The sequence below is a fragment of the Lithobates pipiens genome, unplaced genomic scaffold (genome assembly GCF_037356315.1).
Source record: "Lithobates pipiens isolate NorthernLeopardFrog02 unplaced genomic scaffold, aLitPip1_a1.2 Scaffold_10, whole genome shotgun sequence".
Lineage (NCBI taxonomy): Eukaryota > Metazoa > Chordata > Amphibia > Anura > Ranidae > Lithobates > Lithobates pipiens.
In genome coordinates this window covers 34356695-34374006 of record NW_027507686.1, presented here as the reverse complement: position 1 = coordinate 34374006, position 17312 = coordinate 34356695, and the positions used below count along the sequence as shown (strand labels likewise).

The following is a 17312-nucleotide window of genomic DNA, read 5'->3' as shown; positions in this document are numbered from 1 at the left end:
CCACACCTTGATGTTCCTGTACGTCTCCGCTAAAACCATCTTGTTGAACTCCGCATGCTTCAGAGCGTCCATGAAGTTGGAGTACAGACTGTGAAAGTTCAGCTCGATGCTCACCCTCTTCATCACCAGGTACTGAGACACCCAAGGCATGAACTCATCTTTCACAGTTTCCTTCAACTCCTCCACCTGTCAAGTCACAAAATACAAGTGGATTAGAAAAGCAGCATCTGAATGTACAGTCACCGACTGCAATTAAGCTGAACACACACACACAAAAAAAAAAAAAAAAAAAACACACACACAAACCACACACCCCCCATGGAAACTTCCCCTTAAAAAGCAGAGCTCCTGGCAAAAAAAGGAGAAGCTCTGCTTATTTGCACCCTCCACTACCACATTGGTTTTGATAGGTACACACTCCCACTAGTTTGTGCCCCCCTCCTTCCCAGCAGTCGTCTGGGACACATCACAGGTGCCAGAAAACTCACGCATTCGCAGTAGGAAACAAGCCATGAAGCCCTAAGGCTTCACTCAGTTTCCCTTGCTAGTGATGCTGGCACACAAAGCTGAGTGACGACACCACTGGATCCCTGGACAGGCAAGTGTCCTTGTATTAAAAATCAGCAGCTACAATATTTGTAGCCGATTACCTAATTTTAGGGGCGGGGAGCCTGGAATTCCTCTTTAAATGGTCCAAACTTTGACTGGATCGATCTCTATTGTGAGCAGCTCAGAGGGAGATGCTACACACTATAACTCACTGGTTCCACAGTACAGAATCGATGTTCCTTCTTTTAGGACTACCCAATCACTTGCTTAGACCATTAACCGCTTGCCGATCGGCGCACACCAATTTACAACAGAATGGCACTGGTAGGCAAAAGGGCGTACAGGTACACCCTTTAAGAAGCAGTGTTGTGGCCTCCGGTAGAACAGGGAGATGCTTTTGTAAATAAAGCATTCCCCCTTTCTGCCTAGTGACAGGACAGGGGATCACTGCTCTATCATTGGGAAAATCCTCCAGGGCTGAAGATGATCAGAAAGCATGCCTGACAGACCTTATCCATCCCAGAATACACAGGAGGCCTGTCACCAAATGAGGGTCCCCATACCACATTAGAAGAGTCCCTAGACCCTCTATGGTCTTACCTTCTGTGTCATGTTGGACTGCGACAGGTTATTGAATATGAAGGCGATCTTCTCTTGCACGTTCTCAGGTGGTTCCACAATTCTCTCCGTCTGGTCAGTAGCCACTAGAAGTGTGTCTATGTTGGTAGTGTTGATGGACGGCTGAAGGAAGGACAATGCATGAGATGTAAGGGGCCCCAGGATGGAGAAGACACAGACACCACAAGGATTATCTAACCCATAACAGAAATCTTACCGGTACATCCTTCTTGAAACTGACGCCGGTGGGCCTGGTGATGGTAACAGTTTTGGCTGAGGTTGTGGCTGTAGATGTGGTAACTGCATTAGTGCTTACGGGACCAGGAAGAGGAGCTTTGGCAGGGGCCTGGGCTTGTGCCTGAGCCTGGGCTTGTGAAAGTGCAATACTGCCTGGGGTGGTGATAGATCCCTGCATCTTGACTGGAGGGTCCCGAGACTGCTGACCGTACTCTATGTACTGAATGGGAAGGAACCACAGGTTGGTCATGCAAAACAAGGATGGAGAACAGAGTATTTGAAGGTGGGAGAACTTACCTCCTGCAAATGATGAGGGAACTGAATAAAGTGACTGATGGAAGCCAAGTGCTGACAGTACTGAGGATAGTCCTTCAACCTGCAAACCATACATTTTTACTGTTAGAACTGATAATCATCAAAACCAAAAACTTAAAAAAAAAAAAAAGGCCAAGTTCACGTTTCTGAACAGGTTAACCTTACAAGTAACATGTTCAGCATGCTCCCTCTTTCTCCCCGATCCCCACCTCCCTGTGAGGGTAGGTGAGCAGGTGGGGGAATCCTCTCCCCGCACCTGCAGTCCTGGCATTGCACCTGTAGAGTGGGAAGGGCAGAACTGAGCCAATCAGAATTCAGTAGTGTTTATCCCTCAAAGGATAGGATACTGTTTTTTGTTTTGAGCATGCATATATATATATATATATATATATATGTTTTTGTTGGGGGTTGGATAAATAAGTCTAGTGTTAGCCAACACAACAATGTCTATAGCCTGCCTCAGTGGTTGGGTGGTAAGGGGCTGTCCTGCTTGACCCCTCTTCTGAGGGTATATGGTTGGCCTGATCTACAGGCCTGTGGGTTGCTTGGCCTATTTGTGGTCTATAAATACAATAAGGTTTCTCAATACCTTTTTTTTCTTAGGCTGATTTCACGCTTAAGCGCTGCTCGTTTTAGCAATTGCTTTTTGCCTGCTATTGGGCACCTTTATCACCCCGCGCCGCCCCCCAGGACTTTTCCAGAGGTCCTGCAAGTGCACTGCCCAGGTGTGAAAGCACCCATTGCAGAGAACGAGGCGGCAGTCGTGAGGCATCATTTCTAGCGCAAAAACTCCTGAAAACTGCCTCAGTGTTAAGGGGGTCTTCTAGTTGACCACACTTGTCACAGTTTCTAATACCTATTGGCTGATCTTAATTCCTTATTCTAAAAAAATGTTATCATTAACGACTTCTTGTTCACTGTTTATATTGTCAGAGCCATTTTGAACTCTTGTATTATAGTGTTTTATTGGAATACTAAAAATTTAATAAAAAAACAGAATTCAAAAGTGCCGTCAGTCAAACACTGAACATGATGGCAGAGGAAAAGTACAGAATAACTCCGTCTGCTACTCCTTTATTGTCCAATCAGCAGGCCAGATGCAGGGAAATGACTAAGGAAGCAGAACTTCAGCAGCCATTTTTCCTTGTAGTTAAGGGGCAGATGGGGGGAGTACCATACCAATTTCAGTGCAGGGGAAGCATACTGAAGAGTGTCGAACAGTTAAAGAACACAGGATCTCCCCATCACATCATGGAATGCGTTAGCAGAAGCCTGCAGTCTATGCGAATCACAAAGCTTTTCAGCTTTCTGAATAATCTGTCCAGCACGTCCATCTTCACGCCATGCTGGAAACACAACAGAAGCTTCCCTGTACAGGAGACAGACATACCTGTTTTTGAACCTATCTAGTGCAGCGATGCCAAAGAAATACATTTTGGATCCATAAGGTTTGCGCAGTGCTTCCAGTACATAGCGCAGTGCCAGTCCTAAAGCCATGTATGTTACTAGTCCTTTTTCAATGATGCCACCAAACAAACAGGCAGTAATATGCAACTCCTTGTCTGGGTACTGAGGGAAGAAACGATACTCTTCAAACAAATTGCGCAGCATGCAGTTGAAGACTTCACGCTCCCGCTTTATGTTGGAGTCCTTAAACCTCTGAAGCATTTCCAATACCTGCAAGATAGCAAAGTGATGAGCGAGCGTGAGAACACAAAAACGAAATGTGCAGAAAGCAGCGAGTCGAGTAATCAAATGTACTACAAAAACAAAAACCCTCAGCCACTTTGCAAAATGTGCTAGCTATTATAAGCAAGTCCAACAAGGTGCATGTCACTGTGTGGACTTCTCTATAAATTTACATCCAACAGTTTCATGGTACTCAGAAAGCACAGCTATCACTATACCCCCAGGGCTTGCACAGGAGAGACACTGTTCTCAAAACTGCAGATCTCTCCACCCCTCTCCTCTGCTGCTTATTCACAGAAGCCTTGAAGGAGTTCACATAATACAAAAGGCTTCGATTGGGCAGGAGAGTGGTGGGCACAGAAGCTGCATGCTACTCTGCAGCTGAAGGGGGTGAGACCAGAAGTAATATCTACCCCCCCCCCCCCCCCCCAAAGCTCCATAACACACTCAGATGTAAATTAGAGATAATTTAGAGATAATGAGATAAAGTCCACAGGGTGGCAAATACCTCCGCAGACTTAAAGGGTTACTAAAACCCATAATAGTAAAATCAGTCTGTATATGCAGTAAAGCATGCTCGTTATACTTAATCCTCTGCACTGTGGCCGGGAAACCCACCCCCCCCCCCCCCCACCACCTATACTTTGTTTAAGTAGAACACCTTTAAGTAAAGAGCCACTATATGAAGGAAGGAAGGAAGGAAGGAAGGAAGGAAGGAAAGAAAGAAAGAAAGAACTTGTGAGGATGAAGTCCAGAGACTCCCAGTAGGCATTGCAGGTGCAATAATAGATTAACCAGGAAGTTAACGTGCAAGCACAAAGCAAGGTGGAAATGATTGCTTGGGAAAAGTTGTCCTTTATCACCAATCTTTTAAACCCATTACATTTAAAAGCAGGACAGTAGATTGGACCTTAACCACTTCAATACAGGGCACACCCCCCCCCCCCCCCCTTCCTGCCCAGGACAATTTTTAAGCACGGTAACACTTTGAATGACATTTCTGCTCACAAAAATTATCGTACAATAAAAAGTTTTTTTTGTTGTTTATGGTTTCTGATAATGCGCAGTCTCTGATTTTTCTTGTACGAAAAGAGTTTGATCTGTTCCAGTACGAGAAAAAGTTTGGAGTTTGACCCTTTGGGAATTTACATATGAACATTCGGCATCAGCTGTCGAAAGTGGTGTACACAAACTACGTGAAAATTCTTTAGACGAAAACGTTGACCCAATTTCAAGCCCGTTTGATCTGCAACTGCCATGGTGCTGCACATGTGATCAGTTATGATAATCGGCCATTTGATGGTTTCACAGTTTGGATCTGCCAGCCCCGAGCATGTCATGATTAACTGTCACAGCGGTTTCTGCTCTCAACCAGTTAAGAGATCTGAAGTCTTTTCTACAACAGGTGCATATCAGGTGGAGAGGTACTCTGCCTACAGGAGACACATCTCACCAAGTCCACAAATGACACAACTTAAAAAACGGAGGGATTTTCAGAATCAATATCAATATCACTCAGTTCATACCTCATATTCAAGAGCAGTGAGCATCCTGGTTGGAACGGGGGTGGTGTTCTCCTGTAGGCAGATTAATATAGATGAACACGGTCGTTATATTTATTTGCATTGCTCTATAGAAGACAAGATTCATGTTCTAACATATATATCCCTCCACCATTTAAAAGCTGAGATCCTACATAGATTAATAGAGTTTATGGTAGATAAGACCGATCTACTGGTCATTTTAGTGGGGGATTTCAATATGGTCATGGATAGGTTCTCACTGGGGTAGCCAATAGATGGTGTATCCGACAGTCAGTTGTCTCAACTTTTGGGGGGGAGGTGGGGTTAATGGACATTATTACTCCAGAATTGATCTGGCCATGGGAAACGAGGAGGTACTGCAAGGAAAATCTGCCAAAAGGCGCCTCTGATCATTCACGGTTGGGGATGTCGGTGAGTCTGGGGGGGGCGGTGTATCGGGGTGTTGTGTCGCCGTCCAGGTGAATGGAAAATAGCCAGTTCTGGATGGAATTAAGGGGAAAACCAGATGAGGCTTCGATATCTTTAAAAACGTTCATTGTGACAACTGTTATGGCCTCAGCAGGGGTGATATGGGATGCTCTTAAAAGCACATTTCCAGGGCATAGTAATCCAGCAAGCAAAGAAAGGGAAGGAGTGGTAAAAAGGCAGAAAATAAATAAATAAAAATAAAATAATAATAATAATTTTAAGGACTCGACACCCGATAAGCTTAGGGAATGTAAACAAAAAAGGGATATCAAACAACCGTGCTAAGGAAAGCAGAGAATAAGCAGCTCTTTCAAAAACAGAGTTCATTTGGGAAGGGGAAAATGTGGGGCGTATGTTGGCTTTCTTAGTTAAAACAAACTCCTCTCTTTCTCCATTATCACTGCAATTAGTACAGCAAAAGGGCAGGGTTTCTTCAAATACACCAGAGATCAGATATAGTTAAAAGGGTCTTATGAAGAATTGTATAGTTCACAACAGGAAGACACTGATAGATGGGAGCCTTTTTTAAATAAGGGACTGGAGGCCCGACCCTTTCAGGGAAGGATAGAGAAAGAATGGCTACCCCTATAACCCTTGAAGAATTGCAACACGCAGTAAGAACACAACCCCCCCCCCCAAGGCACCATATAGGCCTAAATCCCTATTGTGTAAGGCACAGATGTTAAAATTTTGGCGAAAGTGCTGGTTCTTGCGGAGTTCGTTTTGCACTTCGTTAACTGGATAAAAAACAAACACTTCATGGAGGCTCCGTAAGCGAAGGTTAGAGCAAATAATGAATATTCAGAGACCTTCCAACTAATGAGGGGAACGAGACAGGGGTACCCTTTATCCCCCCAGCTATGGAGCCTTTGTCAATGGCCATTAGATTATCCCCAAATATGCAGGGCTTTCAAAGGGCTGTGGGAGAAGAAAGGGTTGCACTATATTCAGGTTATGTATTGCTGTTTCTGGGGGACACTCAGTCCTCCCTGGTGACAGCAGTGAATTGAATTTTTTACAGGATTAACTATAAACTTGGGGGGGGGGGGGGGGGGGGAGAGAAATCGAATCGGCGCTTCTTCCTGTAGACCCTCTTAGTAATTAATTCCTTACCAATTGAACTCCCCCCCACAATTAGAAGTATTAGAGAAAATTAAAGACATCACGAGAGACGTCAAATATATCAATAATATAATCTCTCTTCTGGTTAAATTTAAAATTGAAAAGAGATCTGGGGTAGTTTCCCCTTTATTGGTGGCGGGGCATTGCAATTTAATTAAAATAAGGGGGGGAGCAACATAGGTAAAGATTTGATGCTATTAAAAGAGATCCTATAATACAGTAGTGGAGGCAATTTCCTTCTCTGTTAGGAACCCAACACGGAGATTGATGGTTAAAGTATGAGAAACAGCTAAGACCCCAATGGGATACCATGGATTTACAGAATACTCCCTCTTTTGGAATAAAAACTGTACACAGAGTACAGATAATGGGGAAATTTAAAGAATGGGAAAATTGTGGAATAAGTCACCTTACCCATATATATGAAGATTGGACTTTAAAAACTATTCAAGGAAAATATGGAATAGGATATTCTGAATTGGTCTTTTTATAAATATCTGCAGATTAGACATGCAGTTTAAAAAAACACAAGTAGAATGGTGTAAGGTACCTCTCATCTAAGGCAATAGATGAAAAAACACTTTGAAGGGATTTCTGGGATATATTTGCAATTATGTAAGATGGCAATAGCAGGGATGGAAGAGCTCTTAGGTAGGAAGAAATAGGGAATAACAGAGGCGAAAACTGGAACTGGGCCCCATTGGTGTCCATTTCCCCCTCTCAGGGTCACATCTATTCTTGTTACACAGAGTATACTAAACCCCTCAGAGGTTGTTTTTGTTCAGACGAAGACCGGAAGCCAAATGCCCTAAATACCAGGGTGGATCTCATACATATGGTTTGGAGATTCCTAAAGTTACAGCAGTACTAGGGAGACGTTTTGGGCACCATAAACCCAGTCTTTGGGATGGCCCTAGACCTAGGAGGCAAGGCTATGCAGAAGGAAAAAAGGTGCTTGGATAACAGAGATGGCAGTTGGGGACGTCGCCAACATGCGGTAGAATGGGTAAAAGTTATTCAAAGGAACCATAAAAAAAAAAAAAAAGAAAAAAAAAAAAAGGTTTTTCTGAAAGAATGAAAAACAAAGATAAAAAGGAAACAGAAAAAAGGTCATTTTAATCTAAGGGAAGATGTATATTAAAAGATAAGAAAAGGTAAAAATAAATGGGTTAATAGATAGAGAGTGATGTATTAATAAGGAGAAACAAGGGGAATGTATGAGTGAGTAACTGTAAAAAGAGAAGTACGAATGAATAAGATAATGGTGTAACCAGGGACACTGATTAGTACGGAGTTGATGGAAGTTTTGGTGGGTGGGAGGAACATAGCAACTGGAATAAGCACATATTATGAAGTGAAAGCTATGTTAGGAATATATTCCCTTAGAGAAAGGGATGGGGAATGATTGAAAGGGTAAATGTTAATTATGGTTTGTATATAAAACAATTTTCAAGAAAGAAAACAAACCCAAAAATCGATAAAACCACCACCACCCAACACATTCCCAGCATGCCGGAATGCCAACGGTCACACTTGCTTGTGCTTTCAAAACTGTCAAACCATCAAATGACTGGTGTCATAAATGATCACATGTGCAGCATCATGGTAGTTGCAAATCAGAGGCCAAGATGGCAACTTCCTTGGCTAAAAAGTATAGGAGGGATTAGTCCCGCTTTAAGTGGAAAGAAAAGCATCAGGGGAGGGGGTGGGGTAACATTAGCAAAGAAGGTTTTCTAATGAAAGGAGACCCCAGGAGGTGTAAAAAACACTACTCAGCAACGTACCTCGTCCACCGACATTGTGGGGTGCGGGGGCTGGTTGTAAATACGCTGGAAGTAGCTGTTTGCTTCATCATCAATTTCTTTAGTAAAGTGCTGGTTTGCTTCTGGCCATACCTGAGACAGGTCCGCTAGGGGAAGACAGAAATATTAAAGGGGGATCTGGGCTGCCGTTTATGGATGATAAAGCTTCCCAGCAACAAAACTTACTCTGCTGGAATGTTGGCTGATTGAGCCCTGAAGTGCTGAGTTTCCTCTGTCCAAACGGGTCACTATTCACAGCAGGAAGGCCCAGTCCTCCAGTGCTCATTCCAGTTAGGCTGCCTGTCCCAAGGCCACCTGCATAGAAGAAGCAAAATCAGAATGAAGCTTGGTGTCATCCACATACAACATAGGTGCTGACAGTAAAGAGCAACTTGACCTATCCCCCCCAGGTACCTGGCAGCTGCGAGGAGAGACCACTGAGGCCACTAAAAGCAGTAGATTGGTTTGGAGTCGTGAGAGGGGGAAATGCCTTGGCTGGTGACTGTGGTGTGCTGAAAGCTGAGCCCAGGTTGGGAGGGAAAGCTGGAAGGCTCTGTGTGTGAGGAGCAGCAGAACCACCAATGTTGAGAGAGGCCATTGCAGCCAGAGGGTCGATCTAGAGAAAGAAATAAAAAGGTGACCATTTCTTCTGAACAGAACTACTCTCCATGCACAACCATATTAGTAAAGGTCTAGATTACCTGTACCGGAGAGATGGCGTCCAGACTGCTCGTACTGGGAGGACGACCTTTCGGCATAACTCCCGGAGGCGGCTGCCGTGCCTTGTTTACTACATTGCTGCAATTGGCCACCATGGTAAGGATGGTTTCAGAAAGCTCCTGGGACACACTCCTGCAAGGAAGAGAATTAAACATAACACAAAACAAGAGTCCTATCTGTAGACAGCAACCACCATATGCTAGGGTCACCCATAGAACTAAACACAGAAATGTACACATACAGACCCACCCCACAAGCACCATGTCCAGACCAACGTACTTACCCTACCCAAACTGCAACCCATACCAACGTACAGATACAGACATACCCCATACGCATGCACACTGCACATACAAACCTACTACATACATTGCATCCGAGACTAAATGTACACATAAAGACCTACCCTGCACAAGCCTGAAGGCATGCCAGCATCGTGGCCAGAGTTTCAGGAGGAAGCTGGGCACTTTTCGGCTGGTCTTTCTCGGGAGCCATGCCGCCCAGTATGGAAGGACAGCGCCGTTTGAGGAAAGTCATGCAGGCTTGGACAAAGGGCTCCTTAAAATGGAGAACATGAAATTCTCAGTTCCGCAACACGAATATAGAATTGTGACCTACCAGAAGGCAAATCATCACTCACCCCATGTTCCCGTATTTTATCAGTCAGCCATTTGTCCAGTTTGAGGTATTCCCGGCGTGAAGCAAGTGCAGCAAGATCAATAACAAAGGCAAATGGAGTACCGTTCAGCAGCATTGACAAGGCCTAGAGAAGCAGAAAGATCAGTCAACTTACAAAAGAACACTGTAGTAATTTCGATTTTGTAGACTACAATTCTCCCAGCCTGATTTTTGCTCTTTGTTTTTCCTTTCCTGTAATTATTAACACACGCACACAAAATGTGTGTATACACACGCGCACATGCATGGCGTAAATTTATAGTTGCGTCTGGCAATCTAGGCCTTAAACTTTCCCAACCCACATTCATATTTACATTCTCCACAAGTACAAAGGAAAAATGTGAAACTGGCCAAGCAATTGAGGTTCCAAGATCTTTGGAAATTCAATATGAGCCACAATAAATCTTACCTTCAAGTCCTGGGCCACATCAAGTATACGAGACAGGCGGGCCTGATCATACTGCTCACCTCGCATATACCACTCTGCCATGGCATGCATGATCAGCTGGCGAATGGAGGGAGACTGGCCCTGTGGCAGAAGTATGAAAAGGGTCAACTTATAATCCCCCAAAAAAAAAAACAACAAAAAAAAAAAAAAACACAACGTATTAGGTTTACAAAAAGGTGCACTTACCTGGCCGTGCCATGCATAGTGCAAAATGATGGCAGAGTTGGGATGGTTACCCAGAAAGATCGGCATCAGAGTAGAGATGAGCTCGTGTCTTAGGGTATGCCAGGAAGTGTTGATCTGGAGCAGAGCCAGGACCAGCATGTCAGGACAGTGTTTGATGGGGTAGCTGAAGAGCTGTTTGACCTGTTCATATTGGCCCACCTCAGCCAGCCGAAGTAGGGACTCTATCAGATCCAAACTTTTCCTGAGAGGGACGAGGAAGTGTCAGACAACACACAGGCCAAAAAATAAAAAAACAAACAACTTAACACATCAACAAATCTACAATTACCATGTAGCTATCTCCCGATTGTCATCTTCTGGTGGAGCCTTTAGGATGTCAGTTGCAACAGCATGGCAAGGGTAGTCAGCAAAGCAAAAGATGTCCGGATTCATCAAGGAATGCTGGATGAAGGAAAGCTGAAAGAAAGAAGAGACCCAAAAATCATACAGAAGGGTATTTCACAAACCTTCAATGAGCAGGCACCAGAATTGTCTGCATCTGTATGTGCCATCTTCAGCCCAACGTTGAGATAGGAAACTTAAGGCACAGGTGCAGGGCAGGCATGCAACTTCAATTTCTGTGGCATCCAGATCACCACTTGGCATACATGCAGTCCTCCAGTGGGCCCCTTCTGACAAAGGGCACTGATGCCAAAGCTGTATCCGATAGCTCAGTAGACTCGCTACAGGGCAGGTTCTGCCCTTTTGTACCCGTGGTCAACTCACTGCCATGATATTTCAAAGACTTGACACAAAAGTAGCAACCCTCCTCCTAGTACCAGCATAGGCCTGCCACTGTCAAGGTCTTTACTTGAAGCCCTCCCACCTACATCCTCTCTAGTGAGCCACTAATTGCAGCAGATATGAAGCGAAAGACCCCCCCCTCTCCCCAATGGAAAAAGAAATGGGACAGATCTTTGTCTAGCGCACAGATCCTCACCTGGCCCTCTGCGTGTTTCCAAGGCCTATAAATGAGATCGACTGGGAATACATCCATGCCAAGCCCCCTCTGGATGCCATATACTACAGTCTGGAGCCCCTTGCTGTCACGGATCAGGTACCCTGGATGATCCAGCTCGTATGTCACTTCCTTGAAGTTCAGGTTGGGATTCTGCAGGTAAAAAAAATGTAAAGCTTGTTATCTGGAGCAAAGAAAAATGCCAACACAGAACAGGAGGCCAAAATCTCAGCACAACTCACCAGCTCTTTTACTACATCAATGAGAACCTCCACGTTCCAAGTGTGAGCCTGCACGCCATCGTTCTTGTCCTTGCCATCACTCCAGATGCCGCTGCCAGGGGCGGAGATAGACTGCAAGACATATGAATACTTAATACGACTGCTGGCAACATGCTTACCATCTCCAGTGCTGCAGAATACTTGACTGACCTGTAAAGAGATGCCATCTGTGAGTCCAGAATGCGTCCGCGCCATCATCCCCAGGACCCGAGCAACCTGCACCGCAGTCACTTCCCGGACGCCAAACTGGACGATGATATTGCGGCATTCTTCCACACTGGGAGGTAGAAATGAAAGACCAAGGATAAAATAAGTCATGGGAACCATTTGCCTGGCCCTTGGGGCATTTTTCCTCTCATTGACCCCAACAATGGGGCAGAATTTGTGTTACTGACACCAAGGATTGGGCACTATTCCTCCTGACCAACAAAGCACTATTCTTCTACTGACCAGTGATGGGGCACCATTCCCCCCCAATAATGTATGGTTTACTCCCAAATGTCACTAGGATGTTTACTGCCAATGGCCACAGGACAGTAAATGGGCCCTTTGTTTAGAAAAGACCCCTGCTCCAAAAAGGATAAAAAAATAAAAAAAAACTGACAGGGCTGCAGTCTGACCGCCGATTGTACTTAAAGCCAATCTTGATTTCCACAGCTGACTGAAGAAGAGAATTCTCCCAATCACGTATGTTTGAGGATGCCATTTTCTGGCTTCACACCAGCAAGTTTTACAGACCTTATGAAAGATTCCTAGCATTCACTAGGGTAGACACCACAGCCCTTCAAACACCCTGGCTTCAATAGCCATGCTGTCAAATTAAGAGATTGTAAATTGAGGTAGAATATAGGACCTTGAGACAGTAGATCTGGGCAGTGTGGAAGCATCCAAGGCCTTTCTATTGCCAAATCTCACAATCTCCAGGAACCAGGTCCTTCTGGGCCAAGCTGGTGCCACCTGAATCACTGGAACCCCCCCCCTCTCCGAATCCTGCACAACAAACGTTGAAGGGGGGGGGGGGGGGGGGGGGGGAAGAGAAGCATAAACCAGGGAGTACTGGGTCCATGGAACTACCAGAGCATCTGCTCCGATTGCCAGAGGATCCCTTGTTCGGGACAAACTGCTGTGGCTTGTTGTTGAACCTGGATGCTAATAGGTCAACCTCTGGCCATCCAACACTGGCAAGTTTCCTGGAACACCCCTGGGTGTAGGGATCATTCCCCCATGGAGATCTGCTGACAGCTGAGCCTGAGAGAGACTGGCATCTGTGGCCAGTACTCTCCAAGTTACCGGGAGGAAGGATCTTCCCCTTTGCAGGTTCTGATCCTGCAACCATCGGTTTAGGCTTAAGCATGCCAGAGGAGGTTAGAACATTGGATAATCCAGGGCTTGTCCTCTTCTGATCCAAGCCAACAAGATGTCTTGTTGTATAGCCCTAAAAATGAACTGGTCATAGGGCACTGCCTTAAAGGAAGACACCATCCTTCCTAGAAGACCCATACAGAGCCAAAATGGAGGGTTGTCTGGTGCCCCTTAATGACACACCTGAGCCTTCAGGGAACAGACCCTTACGGGTGGCAGAAATACCCTTGCTTGGACCACATCTAGGATCAGACCTAAATACTCCAGGACTTAAGGCTGACTTTTCGGTATTTATGACCCAGCCTTAGCTTTCCAAATACTGCACTGTTATGCTCTGTTCTGGAGCCTGTAGTGAGTGATCTTTGAGCAGTTCGTCCAGATACCCGAGCAACAAGATCCATTGGGCCCCTAAAAGACGCAGTACTTGTGCTAGGGCCTTTCTGAACACCCGAGGAGCTGTGGCAAGACTGAAGGGTAGAGCCAAATTGAAAAGGACATTCTTCTACTGCAAATCGCAGGAACATCCGATGAGGCTGAAAGATAGGTACATGTAAATACGAGTCCTTTATATCGATGAGGGTAGAAAGTCTCCCATCGGGAGTGAGGCTACAACTGAGCAGACAGACTCCATCCTAAAGGACTGGATTAGTAGATACTCGTTCAGGGATCTTGGATCCAAAATAAGCCTCCTGTCCCAGTTTGGTTTTTTAACCATAAACAGGTTAGAATAAAACCCTTGCGTCCCTTTCAGAAACCGGAACCTGTACATTGCATCATTGATGTAGTGCCTGACACAGTAAGTTTCTTTTTTGAGGATCCAAGGGAACGCTGGCTCTTAAAAACCCAAGAGGGAATCCCCATAACTCCAGCTTGTAACCACGGGATATAGTTGGTGAACCATTGTTCACTAAATGTTTGCAGCCTTCCCTCCCACCCGCTAGAGTGGGGGCATCCCTTCAGGAGGGCTTGGTGTAATAAAAGTGACCCAAAATATATTTTTAAAATCAATAAAAGAACGTAAAATAAGAATTTTTTTTTTTTAAAGAGTGCCGTAGACAAGCTCACGCACAGAAGCGAACGCATATGAAAACGGTGTTCAAGCCACATGTGAGGCATCGCCGCGATCAGTAGAGCAAAAGCAATAATTCTAGTACTAGACCCCCTCTAACTCAAAACATGCAAGCAACCTGTAGAATTTTTTTTTTTTTTTTTTTTATTCGCCTATGGAGATTAAGGGTAAAAGTTTGACGCCATTCTACGAGCGGGCGCAATTTTGAAGCGTGACATGTTGGGTATCAATTTCCTTGGCGTAACATCTTTCACAATGTAAACAAAATAAAAAAAAATAAAAAAAAACCCCTTTGGGATTTTTGTTGCTCCTAATCAGCATAAATCGCCTGTTCCAATTTACCTGTCCAGGCGCAGGGCAGCTTAGACACCAAGAGCCCAACCTTCACCCATCACAGTGGGTTCCTGTCACTGGAGGACTTTCAAGGACTGGGTACCCTTTTCATGTTTAGGGTCCACTCCATTGGACCTGTACAGCACCCTGCAGGAATGCCTTAGCGCTGTGGTGTCCAAGATTCCACTTCCCAGGGCCCAGCGCCCGGAGGTTGCAATACAGGCAAAACCTTGCAGGATCGCGTTCTTCTTGCAAGGCTCAGGTACCATTTATCTAAACAGAGCCCCAACACACAAATGGATAAGAAAATATTTTTTGATATTCTAATAACTAATGCTAGCAGCACAAGGAATAACCAGTTCCCGACCGGCTCAAGCAGATATACTGCGGCAGAATAGCTCTCCTGGGCAAAATCCCGTACGGACAAGTCCTTCCCCTTTTCAGCCACCAGAGCGTGCGCACCCGCTGCAAGGCGGGGGACCCGATGCACGTGCATTTGTGTGTAAACGCCCAAATCCCTGTGCTGTCAGAGAGGGAGACATGTTTGTTCCAAGTAGGAACAGCGATAGGTCGCCTCTCCTAATCACTCCTATCCCCAATTAGGGAGATGTCCACCGCTGACCCTTCTTTGGGATCAGCCTTTGAGGCCAACTGTCTGACAAACAAGTATGGGATGATCAGCTCAGGCTTCATGCTCGTGTCCAAATCATCAGAATATATATTGGAGTATAACTATTTGTTGTTACAGATATTAGAGATACACATGAGCCCCTGAAGATGCGAGGAAAGCTTGCAAAACGCGTTGCTTAGAGATGCATCATGCACATCTGTACCAAATCTGTGAGGTTATATTATGGCTATGCCTAGAGGACCATTATGTTACGTTGCAGTTTTACCTGCCACCCATGCTCATGTTCTGTGTTGGATGCCATTGTTACCATTTAGATAAACTTTGTTACTTTACTCACAATTGTTAACCCGCTGATCAGCATGAACACTTCATTTAACCACTTGCCGCCCGCCCTATAGGCAATTAACGGTGGCAAAGTGGTTGCATAATCCTGATCGGACGTCATATGACGCGATCAGGATTATGAGCCGCTGCGTGCCCCCGGGGGCGCGCATTGCAGCGATCAGTGTTGCGAGGTGTCAGTCTGACACCCGGCAACTACGATCTCGGTAAAGAGTCTCCGATGGAGACTCTTTACCACGTGATCAGCCGTGTCCAATCACGGCTGATCACAGTGTAAATAGGAAGAGCCGGTGATCGGCTTTTCCTCACTCGCGTCTGTCAGACACGAGTAGAGGAGAGCCGATCGGCTGCTCCTCTGACAGGGGGGGGTCTGTGCTGATCGATTATCAGCACAGCCCCCCCCCCCCCCCCCGAGGATGCCCACACTGGACCACCAGGGACGCCACCAGACCACCAGGGATGCCCAGCAAAAGGTAATCCTCCCTAGACCACCAGGGATGCCAGTCAGTGCCACAATGGATGCCAATCAGTACCCATAATGGATGCCAGTGCCCACAATGGGCATCACTGATTGGCATGCATTATTGTTTGGCACCGATTGGCATCCATTAGTACAGTATAACAAAATACAATGCCGCCTATGAGTGCCCACCTGTGCCGCCTATCCGTGCCCCATCAGTGAAGGAGAAAACATAATTAACAAAGTTTTGAAACTGAAACAAAAAAAAAAAAAAAAAAAAAAAAAAAAAACTTTCAAAATTTTCCGTATTTTTTTTATTTGTAGCGCAAAAAATAAACCGTAGAGGTGATCAAATACCACCAAAAGAAAGCTCTATTTGTGGGGGGGAAAAAAAATGATAAAAATTTCATTTGGGTGCAGTGTAGCATGACCGCGCAATTGTCATTCAAAGTGCGACAGCGCTGAAAGCTGAAAATTGGTCTGGGCAGGAAGGTGTTTAAGTGCCTGGTATTGAAGTGGTTAAAGCCCCATTGGCGACCCTTGCTTCTTTTCTATTCCCAGTTAGGACACACATTTAACCCCTTCCCTGCCAGTGACATTTACAAAAGTAATCGGTGCATTTTTCTAGCACTGTATAAATTGTCAATGGTCCCAATCTGCCTGTTACAATACTGCAGATCACCACCATTACTAGAAAGAAGAAGAGAGCCATAAATCTTTCCCAGTTTGTAGACATACATATACACACACACTTGTTGGGATTTTACCAAAAGTATTTAGAATATATAAACTGATGAAGAAATTTGTTTTTAATTTTGGGGGATATCATTTCAAAATCATTGCCCTTTGTTTATAGCGCAAAAAAAATAAAAAATTACAGTAAAAAAGTGCTCTGGTCAGGAACGGGGTACAATCTTCCAGGGCTCAAGTGGCTAAAAAGTCAATGTTGACTGGAAAAGTTAACGTTCATCTTAGGTATGCAGTAAGCAAGTATTTGCCATTTTGCACTTTCGAGTAGGGACTAGCCATGTTCAGGTTAGCAAACTTAAACATGTACTGCAACATATGTGAACCAAGAGTCCCTGCTTTTGTGCAACAGTTTTCTAGAATTAGGCAAGGGCGTACCGCAGTGCAATTCCGAATATCTAACGCAGACTAACCTGGAACAGAAGCTGTAACCCACTTCCTGCATGAAGTCTGCCAATGAACTGTCCATCATGGTCTTGGTTATCCCGCCAGAATCAGATAAAATCCGGTCCATTAGGATGTCCCGTTTTTCAGGGTAGAGAAGTGGTGCAAGCACCACCGGACAGCGCTCCTGGGGGAAATCTGACAGGGGAGGAAAGAGTGGTCATGTGGTAAACAATTCAGCAACAAATGAATATTTTTTGGCAAACACTTCTACAGAGGAGGGGAGGGGAGGTACTAACATAGGATCCAAAAAAAAAAGTCAAGCAGAAA

At 45.1% G+C, this 17312-nt stretch overlaps 1 protein-coding gene across 4 annotated transcripts in view; it reads right to left on the bottom strand.

Annotated features, from left to right (window-relative positions):
- The window catches only part of CNOT1 (CCR4-NOT transcription complex subunit 1), a 61762-nt gene that overhangs the window by 21295 nt on the left and 23155 nt on the right, over positions 1 to 17312 (bottom strand). For 2 of the 4 annotated variants that reach the window (XM_077453672.1, XM_077453693.1), the window contains exons 8-26: positions 17012 to 17180; positions 11805 to 11931; positions 11616 to 11726; positions 11356 to 11526; positions 10705 to 10832; positions 10377 to 10617; positions 10152 to 10271; positions 9705 to 9827; positions 9471 to 9622; positions 9046 to 9196; positions 8759 to 8960; positions 8531 to 8659; positions 8327 to 8451; positions 4935 to 4985; positions 3110 to 3396; positions 1702 to 1780; positions 1385 to 1624; positions 1150 to 1290; positions 7 to 186 (exon numbers count right to left, since the gene is read on the bottom strand). In XM_077453672.1, the coding sequence (XP_077309798.1) occupies positions 7 to 186; positions 1150 to 1290; positions 1385 to 1624; positions 1702 to 1780; positions 3110 to 3396; positions 4935 to 4985; positions 8327 to 8451; positions 8531 to 8659; positions 8759 to 8960; positions 9046 to 9196; positions 9471 to 9622; positions 9705 to 9827; positions 10152 to 10271; positions 10377 to 10617; positions 10705 to 10832; positions 11356 to 11526; positions 11616 to 11726; positions 11805 to 11931; positions 17012 to 17180 (2927 nt within the window). The remainder of the gene's footprint in view (positions 1 to 6; positions 187 to 1149; positions 1291 to 1384; positions 1625 to 1701; positions 1781 to 3109; positions 3397 to 4934; positions 4986 to 8326; positions 8452 to 8530; positions 8660 to 8758; positions 8961 to 9045; positions 9197 to 9470; positions 9623 to 9704; positions 9828 to 10151; positions 10272 to 10376; positions 10618 to 10704; positions 10833 to 11355; positions 11527 to 11615; positions 11727 to 11804; positions 11932 to 17011; positions 17181 to 17312) is intronic. The other 2 variants (XM_077453681.1, XM_077453689.1) reach the window with 1 other exon arrangement.